Raw genomic sequence first — 20,677 nt, 5'->3', positions numbered from 1 at the left:
ACTATATCATTTTACTTCCACTTTGGCTGGGCAACTGAAAGCTCCCCAGCTTCAGTGTACATTCTCTTAGCGCACGACCACCCACCGCTCTGCCCACACTGGCCTTTCCACTGACTGCATGAGCTGCACTCAACCTCCTCTCCTGCCTTGTTCCCGTGACATCCCAACCAGAACATTCACTCCCCTTCTCCCCGCCCCCAGCTCCGCACCCCCAGTCTCTTCATGAGAACTCTACGGAAGCACTCCCTGACAGCTTTGACACAGTTCATTTATCCATAAACTCAAGTCCTGCAGAACCTGGAGCTTAAGGTTTTTTCTTGTTCTCTCCTTCTTGTGTGTTTGCATTCATAGCTAAAGTGTAAAATCCTTGAGAGCAGAGATCGTCTTAAAATTCTTGGTACTCATATCAGCTTGGGACAGTATTGTCCTTGGTAGATTTGGTCACACTGAACAAAAATATCAGTCAGTTTCTCTCTCCATTGATGCCCAATAGTTTCTTCTTCAGCACTTTACTTTCAGTGAGTCAGTTATCCTGAGTTTCATGCCATTTCCTAGAATCAAACTATCTTTTTATTCTGTCTTAGGTTTTACTTTTAATATAATTAGCTATATGTATTCTAAAGAAAAAAACAGATCAGTATTATCTAGTCCTGAGAGTTTCTAGACGAGGAAAAAAAGAGAGCCGTGTTGATTCATTGCGTGAGTACTGTCTGCTATGTTAGCTGCCATTTTGATTATGATTATTATTTACCAGACACTAAACAGGTTTAAGGTTTTGATTCCTTTAATAGACTTCATACATAAAGGCCAACAAATCCGTGTCCTTCTTAATAGACTTCTTCTCTATGACTTAGTCTTGGCAAAATTCTGTTTCTTTGATATGAATTACTGCTGTAAGATCAAGCCTACTGTGTGAGTCAGCCTCCTCTTTTTCATTTCTTTTTTGATGAAATTTTTGTGAATCATTAGAGGGGAAATCAGAAAGGGAAAAAAAACCAAGATATGAATTTTTTTTAAAGTATAACTGAACTATATTGTATTAATTACTGCTGTATGGCAAAGTGACTCAGTTATACATATAAAGTGAAAGTGAAGTTGCTCAATTGCGTCCGACTCTTTGCGACCCCATGGACTGTAGCCCACCAGGCTCCTCCATCCATGGGATTCTCCAGGGAAGAACACTGGAGTGGGTTGCCATTTTCTTCTCCAGGGGATCTTCCTGACCCAGGGATCGAACCCGGGTCTCCTGTGTTGTAGGCAGACGCTTTACCATCTGAGCCACCAGGGAAGCCCATACATGTATATGTGTGGGTATGGGAAGCCATACCCACACACACACATATTCTTTTTCATATTCTTTTCAATTATGGTTTATCACAGGAATCTGAATATAGTTTCCTGTGCTACACAGGAGGACCTTGTTGTTTATCCATTCTATGCATGCCAGTTTGCATCTGCTGATCGCAGACGCCCACTCCATCCCTCCACCAGGGCCCTCCCCTTTGGCAACCACCAGTTTGTTTTCAGTGTCCCTGATTCTGTTTCTGTTTCATAAATAGGTTACTTTGTGTCATATTTTAGGTTCCACAAATAATAAGTGATGTCACATGGTATTTGTTTTTCTGATTGACTTAGTGTGATAATCTCTAGTTGAAACCAAATAGCATTATTTTGTGCTTTTTTTTTATAGCTGCAAAGAACATTATTTCATTCTGTTTTATGGCTTAGTAATATTCCATTGTATATATGTACCACATCTTATTTATTCATTGCTCTGTTGTTGGACACTTATGTTGCTTCCATTTCTTGGTTATTGTGAATAATGCTGCTATGAATATAAGGGTGCATGTAAGAAGATGTGAGTTGTATTACTTTGATGATCCCTACCAGTAAAGTGGAATATGGTAATGTTAGCCAAGAACCTATTTACAGGAAAGTCTTACTGCAATACAGCTTAAAAAAGAAAATCAGAGTCAAGGAAGGAAAATGGCTTTACTTGTTAACTCTTTTGAGTCATTGCATCCTTGGGTTTGTATAGAATTTTCTGCATCTTGTGTCTCATTTCAGTTATATGAAATACTGGAATTTATGAGTCAGGCTTCCCTGATGGTTCAGATGGTAAAGAATCTGCCTGCAATGCAGGAGACGCTGGTTCAGTCCTTGGGTCGGGAAGATCCCCTGGAGGAGGGCGTGGTAACCCACTCCAGTATTCTTGCCTGGAGAATCCCATGGACAGAGGAGCCTGGCAGGCTACAGTCCACGCAGCCGCAAAGAGTCGGACCCAACCGAGTGACTAACACTTTGACTTTCACTATGGAGTATTACCAACACATAACAACCATAGCAGCTCAGGGTCGGGAGAGGAGCCTGCAGTCAGACCTGGAGAAAGCTACTGATGTATGTAGGCTCAGATCTTTTCAGGAGACCCTTCACTGCTGAGCTGTTTTAATTATATTTCTTATCAGTTATTATGGCTGTGTCAAAAGAGGTGGCTTTTTAATAGGCAAAGTGTTAACACTAGCTTCCATTTTCCTGAAAAACTGCTTTTTAAAATACCAAACTCTAGGAGGTCACAGATTTAACTATTCATTTTGGTGTTTGATTTTTCTTGTGTTTTGTTTTGATTTTGGCAAGATTGAAGGTTTTTCCGGTGAACTGATTTCTTACAGTGATGGTTGGTTTTACAGTCAACATGTCTATAACTTACGTCTGGTAGAATATGAAATGTCTTCTTAAGACAGAATTGTATCATGTTTACAACATTGGTCAATTATCTTACATATCATCTCATATGTGCTATTAATTCAGGTTGAAAAGTTTTGAAACTCACTAAAAGATTATGAAGACTAAATGAAATAATAAAAGCACATGGTTTACCCTCTTTAGTTCTCACTAAACACTGAATTCCTATCTGTACTTATTACAAACCTTTTAAACAGATTCTGTATATTTGCAGTTACCCAGATTACTCATCTCTTTGAGCACTGGAGTGGCTGGGATGTTATTTGAATTAGGGAAATAATATACTTATGTGAAATAATACCTGATCAAGATGGCTTACTGGTCCCTTGATGTATTTCATGAGTTAAGACTTGATGTCCGTCATCTTGAAAAATGGAAGGAATATATCTAAGAGATTTGTTTTAGCATCTAGTACTGTATCGGGCTTCCCCGGAGGCTCAGACGGTAAAGCGTCTGCCTGCAATGCGGGAGACCCGGGTTCATTTCCTGGGTCGGGAAGATCCCCTGGAGAAGGAAATGGCAATCCACTCCAGCACTCTTGCCTGGAAAATCCCATGGACGGAGAAGCCTGGTAGGCTATAGTCCATGGTGTCGCAAAGAGTCGGACAGGACTGAGCAACTTCACCTTCACCTTCACCTTCAGTACTGTATCACACATATGTTCAATGAAGGTTTTTTTTTTTTAATTTTTATTTAGTTAGTTTTGGCTGCACTAGGTCTTTATTGCTGTGTTATTTCTCTAGTTGCTGTGAGCAGGGACTACTCTTTTGCTTGCGGTGCTTGGGTTTCTCATTGCAGTGGCTGCTCTTGTGGAGCACAGTCTCTAGGGCACATGGGGTCAGTACTTGTGTCACATGGGCTTAGTTGCTCCGGGGCATGTGGTATCTTCCTGGACCAGGGATTGAACACAAATCCCCTGCATTGGAGAAGAAGGCAATGGCAACCCACTCCAGTACTCTCACCTGGAAAATCCCATGGACAGAGGAACCTGGTAGGCTGCAGTCCATGGGGTCGAAAAGAGTCCGACAGGACTGAGCAACTTCACTTTCACTTTTCCTTTCATGCATTGAAGAAGGAAATGGCAACCCGCTCCAGTGTTCTTCCCTGGAGAATCCCAGGGACGGGGGAGTCTGGTGGGCTGCCGTCTATGGGGTCACACAGAGTCGGACACGACTGAAGCGACGTGGCAGCAGCAGCCCCTGCATTAACAGGCAAATTCTTAACTACTGAACCACCAGGGCAGTCTCTGAAGACTTATTTTAAATTAAATAAAATTGTGTAATTTATCTATGGAGGACCATAATACTTTTGAAAGCTAACAATTTTTTATTCTTAGTACAGCCTAAGCATTTCTAAATATTTAACACCCATGAGCTTGTTTAATCTTCAGAACCCTATCATCATCTTATGGATAAAAGAAGTAAGGCCTGCAGAGTTAAGAAACTTTCACAGTGTAATACTACTCAGCAATAAAAAGGAACAAACTATTGATAACCTGGATGGATCCCTCAAGAATTATGCTGAGTGAAAACAAAAAAATAAAGCCAATTTTAAAAGTTACATATTGTTTGATTCCATTTATATAACATTCTTGAAATGACAGCACTACAGAAATGGAAAATAGATTAGTAGTTGCCATGGGTTATAACAGGGTAGGAGGCAGGAGGGAAATGCTTGTGGCTATAAAAAGTCAAAATGAGGGATCCTTGTGACACAGTTCAATGTCACATCCTGGTCATAAGTTACTCTACTTTTGCAAAATCTTACCTTTGGGAGAACTAGGTTAAGTGTACACAGTATCTCTCTATTATGTCTTACAACTGCTTATGAAGCTACAATTATCTCAAAATGGTTAAGTGCCAAAAAAAAAGAAACTTGCTTAGGGTTACACAGCTAAGGGAAGTTCAAATGCCAGCAAACTAGTTTCAGAGCTGTGTCACCCACTATACCAAAGTTCAAACCTAGTTGACTCTCAAAAATACTTTTCATCAGAACTCCACACACACATCATTGATTTCTACAAAAGTTTCTTAAAACAACACATAACCTTAGTATATGAGACATACTATAATAAATCGATTTTTTATACCCCACTAAGGAGTTGTGAACTTTAGTTTGATAGTCCAGTTTCCTGTACTGCCTCTCTGTTATATATCCATTTTAGCTCTTGCTACCAAGATATAAGCAAAAGAGCTCTTCCAGCATTGCCAGTATGTTGCGTTCTTTTCCAGCACCCTTTAAAGGCTGAGCCAGTGATCTTGCATCCTTCTATTTTGCTTTAGACCATCTCCTCTGATGAAAACATCTTATTTCTAATCATTGCACCCATTATCCCTTTGCTAGTAATTATCCAACCCCAAACTTTAGTTCGTATTTATAACTGTGTGATAAAAATTATTATAGAATGCTTCCACATCATTGGGTCCTTTTTTTTTTAAACCCCTTACTTCCAAAACAGTTATTCAGTGTTTTTCATTTCCATTTTTAGCACAGTATTCCAGGCTCACAGGGTGAAAATGTTAGGTTATTCTTCACTCCTGTTTCCTTAACAGGTACGATTCTTCAAGTTAAGCCATTTTGATCCTCTCCCCCAAATTATTCAAATTTACTGTGCATAATCCTTTTAAGGAGCTTCCCAGGTGATGCTAACGGTAAAGAACCTGCCTACCAATGCAAGAGATGTAAACGATGCGAGTTTGGTGCCTGGGTTGGGAAGATCCCCTGGAGGAGGGCATGGCAACCCACTCCAGTATTTTTGCCTGGAAAATCCCATGGACAGAGGCTGGTGGGCTACAGTCCGTAGGGTCGCAAAGAGTCAGACACAACAAGTGACTTAGCACGCACGCAGTCATCCTCAAACAGTGTTTTAATCATATGACTTCCCTGCTCAGAACCCACAGTGGGTTCCCACTGCCTGCTTCCTGGATATTCAGGTCTAGTGTTACAGACCTGTCATTTAACTCTACCCTTCCTGTTTTCTAATCCTCCCCACCAAGAAGAGAGTGCTCCCCACTGTGTTCTTATCTCCCTCACCTCATTTCACATACCCATTCCCACCACGTGGAATACTTTCTTCCATGTTGTCTGTGAGTTCATATTTAGGTTCTGCCTCAAATCCTGTACTGCAGTTATCATGCTTTTATCTTCATATTGATTTGGTATTGTCTCATTTGGAGCATGAGTATACAGTATTCCAGGAAGTTAAATTAAGGGTAGAGATTATGCCTGTATTTTGTCAAGGTTGGGATTTACTCTGCTTACAAACTAAAAAACCATCCTATTACTGTTTCTTGGATACTGGTAAAGGACACGATGAAAAACGTTATTATCCACAACACAGTGGGCAGCCTGAGCATCAGCACATTAGTATCAGTTCCTCTTGCATCAGAGTTGCACCTGGGAGCATCAGGAAGATGCTGTGTGCATGGTGTTTCTATGTTGCAGCTGAGGAACACTGAGTTTGGGGAACAGATGCTTTTATAGGAAGCAGCAGTAAAGCCTCATCATGTCTCACAATGATCAGTTGCAGAAGCAACCCCAGGAAGTGGCCTGGGTAATAGAGCAATCAGGGCCTGGCAGTCTTGATACAACCCATGAAGACTTACAGTAGTGCAGGAAGTCCCAGAAGGATTGTCCTCTCTCCGTATCTTACAAGTTAGATAAAAAGACATGAGAAATTTCCCCAGCATCACTCAGGGGATGTGAGAAAGACAGCTCTAACTCTTCTAGATCAGAGATCTAACTGTTCTAAGTCACAATGTGCCCCCTAATACTTAAATTATTTCTGTGGAATAAATTGAGCAGACCAGGGAACTCTTAAATTTGTACTTAACACCTAAATTTCTTATGTTGCATCAAAACAAAGAAGATTGACAATTGTCCCAACTTCTAGATGTTCCCAGAAATAATCTGGGTATTCTTCAGTGGTGTGGAAGGAATTCTTCAGGTAAAGGTACTTGAAGAAGCCTGGGAAACTTGTCGAAACTAAACTTGATTACAGTATCCTATTGGGAGCCCAGTGAAGAGGAGATCAGTGTGATTTCCTAGGGAACTCTTGGACAAGCTGGATTAGAAATGAACATCTTTTAAAAATTAGAAATGGTTACCTAAAAGAAAGCAGTGTTTTCCTCTATTGCTCACAGTGTTCTGACTCTGAATGTGGGTTTTTTCTTTTTCTCACACCCACCAGTTCTCCAACATCACTTCAATTCGGACTCTGTCTCTCTGGGGTTAACACAGGCTCCACAAGACGCCCCTTGACTTTCAACGCAGATCACAAGTCTAAGTTGTCACCCATGCTCTGATCCACCAGCTCGAAGTTAGAGGTTTTCATGACCCCCTCCTCAAGTTTTATAATTTGCTAGACCAGTTCACACAACTCAGGAAGAGTTTACTTGCTAGATTACAGGTGGGTTCTAACAGAACACAACTCAAGAACAGCCAGATGAAAGAGATGCATAGGAGCACAAAACTTCCATACCTTCTCGGGGCACATCACCCTCCCATCACCTCAGTATGTTCAGAAGCTCTCTGAACCTTTCCATTATGGTTTTTATGGAGCCTCAGTATGTAGGCCTCAAATGATTATGATTTAATCATTGATTAAAACCTGGTTCCTTGTAGCTCAGGTGGTAAAGAATCTGCCTGCAATGCAGGAGACCCAGGTTCAATCCCTGGGTCAGGAAGATCCTCTGGAGAAGGGAATGATGACCCACTCCAGTATTCTTGCCTGGAGAATCCCATCAACAGAGGAGTCTGGTGGGCCACAGTCTGTGGGGTCGCACAGTCAGACATGACTGAGACACAACTGAGCGACTACTACTGCTACTCTTATGATTGCACTCTCCAGTCTCCCGCCCCCTCCCCTCCCTGGATTTGTAGGTGGGAAGTGATGGCTGAAAGTCCCAACTTATCGCACCACTGGTTTCCCCTGGCCACCAGCCCCCCCAACACCCCCACCCCCCATCTCGGTTCGGAGGCCTTCTAAAATTCACCTCACTAGCATAAACTCTGATTGAGAGGAAGTTGTTAGGAATAACAAAGGTACTCCTTTTACCTTTGATGTGGAGCTATTTCAGGAACTAGAAAGAAACAGAATATAACAAAAGATGCTCCTATGGCTCTTATCACTTGGGAAGTTATTAAGATTTTAAGAGCTCTGTATTAGGAGGTGGGGACAGAGAGAGATTGATTGATTGATCGCTTTATTTCACAATACCTGACTAAAAATGAGTAAGAGTATACCGGTGAGTGGCTTTGGAATACTAAATATCCAGAAAAACTCATTCATTTCAATGCTAATGGCAGTCAAAAGGGGTTTTTTTGGTTATGTTCAGGGAAGAAGAAAACAGCACTGAATTCTTACTGGAGTCTAGCAGGTAAACCATGACCTGAAGCAAGAGAAAGCAGAAACCATTTTTAATTGTGGAATTTTCCAAGTACATAAAGTAGAGAGAGTAACATAAGAAACTCTTAACTTTTCCATCACTCAGCTTCAATTATTATCACTGTATGCTGATCTTATTTCATCTATCACCCCCACATTTTTCTAGAGTATTTTAAAGCAAACTCTAAACATTGGCTTATTACCTGTAAATATTCAGTACTATACCTAACAAAATTAACAAAAATTTCCTAATAGTATGTACTATTCAGCCCATTTTCAAAGTGCTTGTCAGTTTTTTAAAATCAGGATCCATATGCTATATTTTATTATGTCTCAAGTTTTAATTTTTTTTTTAAATTAAAGCTTTATTGAGGTATAACTCACATATCATTAAGGGTTACCACTTTAAACTGTACAGTTCAGTGGTTGTTAGTATATTCACAAAGTTGTGGCTTCATCACCACTGTCTAATCCCAGAATATTTTCATCACCTTACAAAGAAACTCTGTACCCATCAGCATTCACTCCCTATTCACCCTTCCTTCCAGTTCCTGACAACTATACTAACCTACTTCCTGTTTCTATAGATTTGCCTCTTCTGGACATTTCATGTAATGTTTGTGAAAAATTGGCATTAATTCTTTAAATGTCTGGTAAATTTCAGTAGTGAAACAATCTGGTTTTGGCCTCTTCTTTATGGGATGTGCTTTTTATTATGAATTTAATATCTTTACTTACTATAGTTCTATTCAGATTTTCTGTTTCTTCTTGAGCCAGTTTTGGTAGTTTATCTTTCTTAAAAATTGTCCTTTTTATCTAGGTTATCTAATATGTTGGCATACAACTGTCCATACAATCCTTTTTGTTTCTGTGAGGTCAATAGTAGTGTGTCCTCTTCATTTCTCATTTTAGTAATTCTGTTTCTGTTGGGCAGTCTATCCATTTGTCAGTGTTACTGATCTTTTCAGAGTCAACTTTGAGTTTCATTGATTTTTCTCAGTAGTTTTATTTGCTATTGATTTCTACTCTAATCTTTACTATTCTTTTCTCCTTAGGGCTTTCTACTGATAAATGTATTTATTGATTGCCCTTGACGAATCTATCTATGAAATCATGGAATTAGGACATGCTGGAGCTAGAAGCACCAGTTCACTGCTTCACAAACATCAATGCGTATACCGATTGGTTTAGGTTTTGGTTGAAGTGCAGAATCTGATTCAGTTGTAACGCTGGAGGGCAAGTTTTCCCATTTCGCTTCCAGGCAATGCCAATGTTGCTGTTCTAGGACCACACTTGGAGTGGTAAGAATCTAGGTCATTTGGTATCAGAGTTGTTAGTGGGGTTTTTCAAACCATGTTGTTTCTCCCCATTCCAGGCATATTAGTGTGCCCCCTGCTTGAGAATTAGTGCTGTGATTAATTATGAGTGATACAGGTATGTGATGTCTCTTTTAAAAAAATTACTGAACAACTAATTTTACAGTTGAGGAAACAGGCCTCAAAGAAGTAAGATTCCCTGCCTGGCATCATATAACAAGCTAATTAGCACAGATGATTCAGGTCAAATAGAGTAAGGCTATTGGGTGGATATAGTCTTTCTGCTGATAAGGCTTGATTTTAGCAAAAATATCTTTGAGTATGCTATTACTAAGCAAAGGTAACAATCAGGGTAAATAGCAAAATATATCTTTGAGTATGCTATTACTAAGAAAAGGTAGCAATCAGGATAAATAAATTTATGGTTAAATTTATTTTATTTATTTATTTTTTGGCCCTACTGCACAGCATGTGGGATCCTAGTTCCCCAACCAGGGACTGAACCCATGTCCCCAGGAATGGAAGCATGGAGTTTTTGGAGAAAAAAAAAAAAAATTCATTTTAACGTAATGTAGAAACTGTCAAAATTAGGTCTGAAAATATTTCAGGCAGGTAAACTGACAACATGGAAGCATGCAGTCTTAACCACTGGACCACCAGGGAAGTCCCTCTAGTTAAATTTTCTTAACTCCTTTAACGGATTTCAACCCAGGGAAAATATTACTTAAGTGAATTTCTTCTTTATTACTCTTGAGTAGAAGCTTATTTGATATCTCAAATGACATTAAGGAGAATAGAAACAGATATAGATACATAGATAATCTAAGGGCCCTATATTTTTTAATTGAAAGATAATTGCTTTACAGGATTTTGTTTTCTGTCAAACCTCAACATGAATCAGCCATAGATACATCCCCTCCCTTTTGAACCTCTCTCCCATCTCCCACCCCATCCCACTCCTCTGGATTAATAAAGAGCCCCTGTTTGAGTTTCCTGAGCCATACAGCAAATTCCCGTTGGCTATTTTACATATGGTAATGCAAGTTTCCATGTTACTCTTCATACATCTCACCCTCTCCACCTCTCTACCCATGTCCATAAGTCTATCCTCTATGTCTCTTTTTCCATTTTTTCCATTGCTGCCCTATAAATAAATTCTTCAGTACCATTTTTCTAGATTCTGTATATATGTATTAGAATACAGTATTTTATCTTTCTCTGACTCATTTCATTCTGTATAATAGGTTCTAGGTTCATCCACCTCATCAGAACTGACTCAGATGCATTCCTTTTTATGGCTGAGTAATATTCCATTGTGTATATGTACCACAACTTCTTTATCCATTCATCTGTCGATGGGACGTCTAGATTGCTTCCATGTTCTAGCTATTGTAAATAGTGTTGCAAAAAACAATGGGATACATGTGTCTTTTTCAATTTTGAAAAAGTTTCCTTAAGGTATATACCTATGAGTGGGATTGCTGGGTCATATGGTGGTTTTATTCCTAGTTTTTTAAGGAATCTCCATACTATCTTCCATATTGATTATTTTTAGATGAAGATTGAATAAAAATTCATAATTCTTTTGTATAAATTTGTCATCAAATTAGTTAAATGGTGTTTTATTACAAGGTATTTTTAGTACGTTCAGTAATTTCTTTCACTGTAATGGGAAATTCATTTTATACTTAATTTTATACTCTTAAGAACTGTTACAACAGAAGTCCAAAATAGCTTTATTTAGGAATTATTGGTCTTCAGTCATTTTGAACTTCAAGTAAGCTTTCCTTTCAATATCTTTCTGTTAGTTGGTCATTTTAAGTCTCATATTAATGCTTTTAGGTATCATTGGGAAATTTCTCTATGACAACTGTTCTGTTTCACATTTAAGATAAAAGTTATTGTTGTACTACATATGAATCATTCCCACTTTACCAAGAATTGGGTATGATGTAGCATACTTAATATTAACATAGTGTTAAATATAATTTACTTTCCTTCAGTTATTAATAAAACATTTCAGTATTTCTCCATATGTGCATTCATCATTGCATTATGAAAGTGAAAGTGAAGGTCACTCAGTCGTGTCCAGCTTTTTGTGACTCTATGGACTCTACAGTCCATGGAATTCTCCAGGCCAGAATACTAGAGTGGGTAGCCGTCCCCTTCTCCAGGGTATCTTCCCAACCCAGCAATCGAACGCAGATCTCCCGCACTGCAGGTGGATTCTTTACCAGCTGAGCCACCTGGGAAACCCATCATTGCACTATAAGGAGGTAAAATAGGATCTTGGAGAGATGATTGGTTTGCAGAATAGTGTGGCTAAATGTCACTTAGCGACGTGACTTTGGGTCCATTTTTTTCACTGCTATTGACTCGATGAGCACATGACTGTAAAATTTATGAAAACTTCCTCATATGGAAATTAGCAGCCTTAAAGAGGTGTAGTCAAGACCCATATGCTCTTAAAAGGACCTTGATTTGAAAACCAATATAGTTATTATAACTACAGTCGTTTCTACAGGGTTTCTTTAGTCCACTGCTCCTGCTGTGTTTCCCATCAAGACTGTTTGTACCACCATCCAAATCTAGAAACAACCAGATAATCACCAAAATTAGAAACACAGAGGTTGCTCTCCATTCCTTCTCTTTCTTCTTTCAATCCATGTGGTCATCAAGTCGTGAAATTCAGTCATTCTACCTCTAGAAGTCTCTCAAAGCCAACTCCCTCTTCTCCACACAGCACCCACTGCTCTAGTTCCAACCCTGATCATAATTTCTCTCCTCAGCTTTTGCAGTAAACCTTACTTGCTCTTGAGCTCTGAGTCCCTTCTGATCCATCTTCTACAAGGCTGCTAGAACAGCTTCTCTAAAATTCAAATCTGTGACATTACACCTCACATCAAAATCTTTGCTGGCTTTAAGGTAAAATCTATGTTCCTTGAACAGAGCCCTTAGCATCTCTCCCTTACCTATTTTCCTTGTCTCATCTCACAGGTCTTACTTATATGTATCATAAACTTACTGCATTTTCTTCAATTTTGGTTTCTTCCACATGCTATGTTCTTCCGTATTTCTGTGCCTTCACCCTAGCTGTACTTCATTTCTGCTCCTTTCATGGCTCTCCTCCTAACCCTTCCTTGCTTAATTTCTCTTTATCTTTTAAGACTGAACTTAAAAGTCTCATCCTTTAGTGGTTTCTAGTGGCATCTAGTGGTTTCTATATATTAATTTTGTGCTCTGGTACCTCTGTGAATTATTATGTTTCTGTAAAAATTTTAGTTCGATTTTCTGGGTGTAACATTAGATTGTTTGAGAGCAATAATACATGATCCACGGTTTTACAGGTTATATGTTTCTTTGTCTTCTCTAATTGCATTGGTCTGCCAACCTCAGTACAACGTTATGTAATAGGCATGGGTAATAGATATTAAACTTTTCTGAAGAATACATCCAATGGCCGAGGAAATCGTATTGGACTTAGAACTTGCCTGAAATCCTACATTAATATCATATCTACTGTCTTTACCATCTGAGCCACCAACCCCCTGGACAAGGAAATGACTACCCACTCCAGTATTCTTGCCTGGAGAATTCCATGGACAGCTTGGTGGGTTACAGTCCATGGGGTTGCAAAGAGTTGGACACAACTGATCAACTCTCACTTTCACTATCTTAGCTTTAAATATATATAAAATTTACATTCGATTCCATAAAATGGATGTATATGGCTCAACATGAAGACATTTTAGTTGTCCTGTAATAAAGTTAATTGTGGTTGAAAATGTTAATGTTTATTCCAAAATTTCAAGCATTCTCTGTAAGCTGCCCAGTTTTGTTCTTTAGGCATCTATTTACTCAAGTTTGATGAATAGTAAGCACTTCAGTGTTGAGGACTAGGTCTTTTATCGCTGGGTTCCCAGCATTAAATATAGTGTCTAACACCCAGTAGATGCTTAATGAATGAATAAACAAAAGTTCAGTTTTGTTTATTTGTCTAACACCCAGTAGATGCTTGAATGAATAAACAAAAGTTCAGTTTTGGAGAAATAGTGTTGAATGTTAGCATTGTGAAGAATTAAAATTTTAATTATTTTTTCTCATAGAAAAACTAAGACTAACAACATTGTGAAAGTTATGCATTTAAAAATAATTTTTGGTCTATACAATAAAAATAGAACTTTTAAAAACCTTTTATAGTTATAAGCCTGAAATAGAAAAGATCACATTATAAGTATTCAGCTCAATCAATTTTTAAAAAATATTCATTCATTTAATAACTACCCCTTTACATGTTAATATAGATAACTTACTTTTCATGAAAACTGTATTTCTTCCCCTAAAATGTTGCAAGAAGGTGTCATGTGTTATATTTGGGGAAATTTGTTTAATGTCTGGCCTCAGAGAGGACAGCTAGAATCTTACATCCACTTCCACATTTCTTTTTTTTTTTTTTTAATTAGTTAATGTTTTAGGTCCCTGCTGGCTATCTATTTTATTTTTTAAAGCACATTTTGATGTGGACTTTTTTTTTAAGTCTTTATTGAATTTGTCACAATATTGCTTCTGTTTTATGTTCTTGGTTTTTTTCTGTGATGGATGTGGGATCTTAGCTCCCAACCGGGGGTCAAATCTACATCCCCCGCTTTGGAAGGTGAAGTCCCAACCATTGGACTGCCAGGGAGGTTCCTAGTTGTTTGTTTTAAATAGAGCAACATGTATATGTCAGTCCCAAACTCTATCCCTCTGCCCAACTCTTTGTCCCTGGTAAACCAGATGTTTTTTCTCTAAGTCTGTGAGTCTGTTTCTATTTTGTAGATAAGTTCATTGGTATCATTTTTTTTTAGATTCTGCACAGAGGTGATATCATATGACATTTGTCTTTCTATGACTTCACTTGGTATGATAATCTCCAGGTCCGCCCCTGTTGCTGCAAATGGCGTTATTTCATTCTTTGTGATGGCTGCAGCTCAGTGGTTTTTCACATACTCCCCAAGTTCACAAAACTAACACCACATCAAGCAGAACTTTACCTCCCCTTCATAAGTCCCTCCATACTCTCTTCCAGTCATTGCAGCCCTTTTTTCGCAGCGTACATTAGTTCCACAAAATCATTTTATACTTGAGTACAATTCAAGACAGGTAACAAACTGACTAGAGAATTTCTTATGACAAATCAAGCTAATGATGTAATATTCATTGTTAGTAGCCAGAGTTATAAAATGGAGAAAATTTATAAGTACTAATTATTTTCACGTAGTTAAACTAACCAGGAAACAAACTTAATTGTAATGACCATACTCTTATACACTGCTAACACAAAAATGTTGATAATAAAGCATGAAATAATCATTTGACTTTTGTATTAAATAATTAATAATGAGCAATAAATTCTTTTGAGCTCTTAGGTCTAGTTGTCAAATTACCCTGATTTTTGTTTGGCTTGCTTTCATTTGTTCAGAATAATAGTTCTCCACAGGGAGAAGATGTCCTTCTGCAGACTCTTGGCCATATCTGGGGATATTTGGGGTTGCCATGCCTAGAGGGTGCTACTGACATCTATAGGGCAAAGGCATCCATTACGACTAAATTTAATTCACAAAACAGCCTCACACAAGAAGGAGTTGTCTGGCCCAAAATATAGTAGTGCCAAGGTTGAGAGTAATATTTCCTGAAGAATGGGAGGGCTGTTTATGTTTGACACATGTTAATTCAAGCAGGTTATAGCACCATACTAACTGGAGTCTAAAGTATTAGGAATTTAATTTCCCTATGCAAACTGCATTATTAGGAATTTAATTTCTTTCTGTAGTTTATGCATCCTAGACACTATAACCAGTTGTCTTAAACATTTCTGCTACTGATTACAATGAGATGAGGCAATGTAGAAGAGCTGGTACCACCACTTCTGGAAAAATGCCTCAAAGCCTGGGGTTTTGTACTTGTTCCAAATCCAGCTCTCCCCACGTGACTGGTTGTCACCAGGTTGGAGTTAGGTTGTGTACGTTGACTAGCAGCATTGTTTAATTTTGTTGTTGCTGCTGAGTCTCTTCTGTCGTGTCCGACTCTGGGCGACCCCATAGACGGCAGCCCACCAGGCTCCCCTGTCCCTGGGATTCTCCAGGCAAGAACACTGGAGTGGGTTGCCATTTCCTTCTCCAATGCATGAAAGTGAAAAGTGAAAGTGAAGTCACTCAGTTGTGTCCAACTCTTAGCGACCCCATGGACTGCAGCCTACCAGGCTCCTCCATCCATGGGATTTTCCAGGCAAGAGTACTGGAGTGGGGTGCCATTGCCTTCTCCGGTGTTCCTTGTTACTACCTCACAAAACCACCACAACCGACCGTCTTATCCTAAACCCTAATTTTGTTGTTAGGGCCCTGAATTAATGGTCTGTTGAGGTCCTTTAATGGACCAGAACCTGGTGGTCCGGAGTCGACCATAAGAAAGTAAAAGAGAGAGAGAGGCTGATATTCCCTGGTTTACTCGGAAAACCAATAAAGTCCTTGACACAGGGCTTGCATCGCTCACGAAGGCATCGGGCGCCCTCTCGAGGGGGTGAAAGCACAGTGCGCCTTCTCAAGAGGGTCTTAGAAGCCCGGGCAGGAGAGTGAGCATGATGTGTTTCTACACTCCAGAGAACTAGCTGGAGGGAGAGAGAAGAGAGAGAAAGAAAGACACTGGGACCCAAGCTCTGATGGAGCAAAGGTGTTTTATTCAACATAGCATGGGTATATATACTGTCTTATAAGGTAGCTATTTTCAGCAAAGATAAAGATCAGAAGTCCAGACTTACAAATTATCAAGGAAACATAAGGCAATCCATATCAAAGAGAGAGGGTTGTAAATAATCACTTTTACTGTATGGTTCATAAAAAGGAAGAGGGTCGCAAATAATTACTTATCACCATATGGAAAAACTAAGGAAGGAAATGCATGCATTCCTCAGCCCTGGGAGCGGTTTGCCACCCCTCTTAATTCCTGAATATTAAGGAATTAATAAGGAACAGAAGGTTCATGACAGATCCAAAACAGCACACAGGAAGCCTCCTGTTAAATGCCTCCTGACAATGGTCTACAGACCTGAGGCCAAGAGAATGGTACCTTATGGACCACCAGTTAATCCAACTCCAGCCATGTTTTCCTGCATTAAGTGGGGAATCCAGCAGCTCTCCACAAACATCCATGCAAGCCCACACACCCCTGCCCTGTTCCTTTCTCCCAGGGATTGTGGAAGGTCAGATACAGTACAGTGCACATAAATGCTGGTCATAGTGTTGGAAGTTAATATCTGATAAAGTTCTTCATGGCTCTTTTTCAGGGATAGTTTTTTTGTGTATTTCATTGTCCTTGGGAGATTGTTCCATTCTTGACAAGTTTGACCTGTAGTAAACAGAGAAACCAGATTTGAGCCATGGTCCTAAAACATTTATTGATGTGAAAGAATTAATGGCAACATAGAAGTTCTGACCTTCCTAATAAACTATCCTCTAAAGAAATTACCTCGGAGAATAGTACAACAAACCAAAATTTGTATAAACCTCAAGTTCTTAAACTTAATGGAGAAGAAAGTGAGCTTAGAATTTGGCCAGTTGATTCTGTTCCATTTAACCATGAAAGCAGATATAAATTAAAACATTGTGTGAAGAAAATTACTTGGAACAATTTGAATAAAATAATCTCTGCTTTGTTTCTATTATGGGAGCATGGGCTTTTATTAGTATTACTTTTAGTCCTCCAAAAAAGGTAAAACATTTCATAGTTCTCTAGGTCTTTTCCAATTTGTATGGAAATTTAACATATTTGGTGTTTGGGAGGATGCAGATGTCATAGTGGAAAGAGCATTAAAGAGCATTTCATGCTATAATACATCCAGGTCTATATTCTGCCACTTAGGAAGTGTTTGGCCTTGGATCTCTAAACCGTTACAGTCTGGCTTTAGCTCCTGGAAAGGGGAATAGCACTTAAATGATGGAGTCACAAGAATTAAATAAGATAACTGTGTAAAAGAATGGTCAGCAAGAGGGAAGGATGCACATTATTTGGAGTCACCGATGCGTTTGTAAGTGGATTGTAGTTGTCAGGAGCACGTGGTTTGAAGTCAGAAAGACAGAGTGTAGACTCTGGCTCTGTCATGTAGTACTGGCTGTGCCTGGGGTCAGCTCCTTTATTCTTGGAGCCTCATTTCTCTGCCCTATCAATTGGTGCTCTTGGTGTAACTGTCTCCTAATGTGCAGTGAGGAGGTACTGAGGTCATCATTGTAAGAACCCACAGGACCAGACACAGGGTACGCACCTGTGGAACAAAGATGATTCAGACTTTTGTCAGGTAAAATGTGGTATTTCTTCCCTTTCCCCAGATGGTGTAATTGGTTGATGAGAGCCACGTTAAGTCTATGTTAAGTCTTAAAAATAATTTCGCAGTTGGTTAAGTTCTAAGACTGCATTATACTGATAATGTTAATTGTTCATTTAAGAATGCTCAGTTTAAATAATAATTCTACCTAGTATAAATACTAATAATGCAAATAACATGTTGGGAACAAAGTTTAAGCACTTTATCCCTTTTTTCTACAGTGGCTTTATTTTTTTTGAGCTTCACAAGCTGTAGAGAATGGGTGGGGCGGGGCCAGGGTAAAAGCGGCCTGTGTGGGAGCTGTGCAGTACTGAGTTATGACCAGCCTAGGTCAGGGCAGTGGCAAAGGCGTTGGTAAGAATATTAAAAGACTACTCAAGGTTTAAATTTTCATAAAATAAATACACCTTTTAGTGTTCTGCCAAGAATATTCCCAAGGAAGATTGGCATCTCTCTCTTTTTTTTAAATAGCAAGTGCATGGTGGAGAGGAACACAGCAACTATTACTATAATTTGGTGTCACTGCCTTGATTCTTGCCAAGACACCAGTAGTCTTACCCACTGTGGCTTTTGCACCATCAATGCAGATGTCAACGTGGTGAAATTAGACTGAATTTTTAAATGTGCTATTTCCAGTAACCAGGCTCCACGCTCTCCCCCTTGGGTTTACAGATCCTAATTATCTCATGGCTAACGAACGCATGAACCTGATGAACATGGCCAAGCTGAGTATCAAGGGCTTGATCGAATCTGCTCTGAACCTGGGGAGAACTCTGGATTCGGACTACGCACCTCTGCAGCAGTTCTTCGTGGTGATGGAGCACTGCCTGAAACATGGCTTGAAAGGTAGGCCATGGCCTCAAAATGAGAATGCGCATGCACCTGTTTCCTAGCAATACGTATTCAAGAAGAGAAACTTTCCTTATGGAGCCAAAGAATAAGAAGCCTCTTGAATTCATATTAATCCACTGGGATTCGACATGTGGGTACAGAATGTTGGTACATTTGCGTACAGAAATATGTTTGACGGTATAAGGCTTAAAAAAAATACAGATCCTGAAAAGCTAGAGCTGGAAGCACTGTTACAAGTATCGAGTTCAAGATGACAATTGTGCTTCACTGGTGGATATAGCTCTAGAGTGGGGCATGGTTTGTTCAAAATCCCACAGCAAGTAGGGGCAAAGCAAGTGCTAGAACTCTGATGTCCTGGCTCTTGCTTCCGTGCTCTTCCCACTTAACCATAAGCTTTCAAGGGCAGGACCTGGCGTTATTCACCTTTGCTTCTTTTCCTCCCCAATCTTTGATAACCTGCTCCTGAGTTACATATTCTTTTCCACTAGACTGTTTTCTTCACTAATACCACACAACTTAAAGCACGATATTATTAAAAATTTTATTGTTCATATACAGGTGGGCCATAAATTCCTCCTGAAAGAGGAAGAGCTGAGTCTTGGGAAGCAGGAAATACTTTATTTTTATGAAATGTTATCAATTCTGAAAGCATGAATAATTTTAAGACTGTCTGATAATCTGGGATTAATTCCCTGAAAAGCACACTGAATAGCTAGTAGGGTATGTTTGTATGTGTGTGTTGAGAGTATGTTTATATAAAAAGTATTAAACTACTGCTTTGTTTTTATCACCTTAGCTAAGAAAACTTTTCTTGGACAAAATAAATCCTTCTGGGGGCCTCTAGAACTGGTAGAAAAGCTTGTTCCAGAAGCTGCAGAGATAACAGCAAGTGTTAAAGATCTTCCAGGACTTAAGTAAGTTTAAGGTTGAATTCTATGTGTCAGGGAAAACATTCTTCTCAACTACTTCCTTTAGGAGTGAGACGGAAGACAATGATGACCATAATGTATTTCATAACAATCCAAAATGCATAATGTTGTTATGAATAGACATTGTTAGGAGGGCCCTGGTAATGTAGAATATTGAGAAGTGTGAGGGATAATTATTATTGACCTAAGAGAAGTTGTCTTCATGTTAAAATACCAAATATTCTCTTATTTTTTTCAAAGCACTGTGGATATCAGCTAGTGAGTCTCAAGAAACCAGATCTAGGGAGGTGGCATGTTAGACTTGTCTTCTGGAGTTTGAGAACCACGATTAAAACAGTTGTCAAGTGAACTGCAGGAACTGACTGATAACCTGCCTTGAAATTTGAAAAAGAGTAGGTGATTACCTTCCCAAACTAGATTGGCCTAATTTTAATCAGTTAGAGGTCTGAATGGCCTGTGTCCTCGTTCTTGTTATTTGGGTACTTACATGATTCACACTAAACTTAGGATTTACCAAAACAAATCTGATGGGACATTTTCAGTTTGGCCTCCCAGAGGTCTTCAAATTGTAGTCTCATCCAGTAATGAATTCCTCACAAGCGCACTTGTCCCAGCACACCCCGGCCCCCACCAGCCCTCACAGAACTCCTCACACAGGAGTGTGGTGACGGAGGGGCTGTGTGTCAGGAGTGCCTCATTACACGCACTGTACTGAGGGATCATGAGCAGGAGTGAATGAGCCTGTCCCACCGTGGCCTCCGCCGCAGCTTCTACTGGTTTTTTGGTTTCTGTGTTTTCGTAGAACACCTGTAGGCAGAGGAAGAGCCTGGCTTCGTCTGGCACTAATGCAAAAGAAACTTTCAGAATACATGAAAGCTTTGATCAATAAGAAGGAACTCCTCAGGTATGAAGATCTTCTTGTTGAACTTTCTCCTTTTCTCGGTATGTTCTGTATCATATTAGGTTGAATCATATAAATTTATCACTTTTGTGGATCAGAAGCGGTTGATTCGTGACAGTTTTACATAGTTCAGCTAATGCCTTCTCCCACATCAAACACACACACATGCTTAAGATTAGATGCTTTTCTATTAAG

General features: G+C 39.3%; 1 protein-coding gene across 27 annotated transcripts in view; it reads left to right on the top strand.

Moving 5' to 3' along the window:
- The window catches only part of RUFY3 (RUN and FYVE domain containing 3), a 92,774-nt gene that overhangs the window by 39,017 nt on the left and 33,080 nt on the right, over nt 1-20,677 (top strand). For all 27 annotated transcript variants that reach the window (XR_015165339.1, XR_015165336.1, XR_015165335.1 and 24 more), the window contains 3 exons: nt 18,473-18,646; nt 19,449-19,566; nt 20,384-20,485. Coding sequence is in view for 20 of the 27 variants with exons in the window: in XM_086405477.1 (XP_086261603.1) it covers nt 18,473-18,646; nt 19,449-19,566; nt 20,384-20,485 (394 nt within the window). In the remaining 7 variants the exon portion in view is untranslated. The remainder of the gene's footprint in view (nt 1-18,472; nt 18,647-19,448; nt 19,567-20,383; nt 20,486-20,677) is intronic.

Source organism: Bos grunniens, chromosome 6 (genome assembly GCF_055505025.1).
Source record: "Bos grunniens cultivar Pamir isolate PY7600 chromosome 6, Bosgru_T2T1.0, whole genome shotgun sequence".
NCBI lineage: Eukaryota > Metazoa > Chordata > Mammalia > Artiodactyla > Bovidae > Bos > Bos grunniens.
This window is presented reverse-complemented; position numbering and strand designations above follow the sequence as displayed.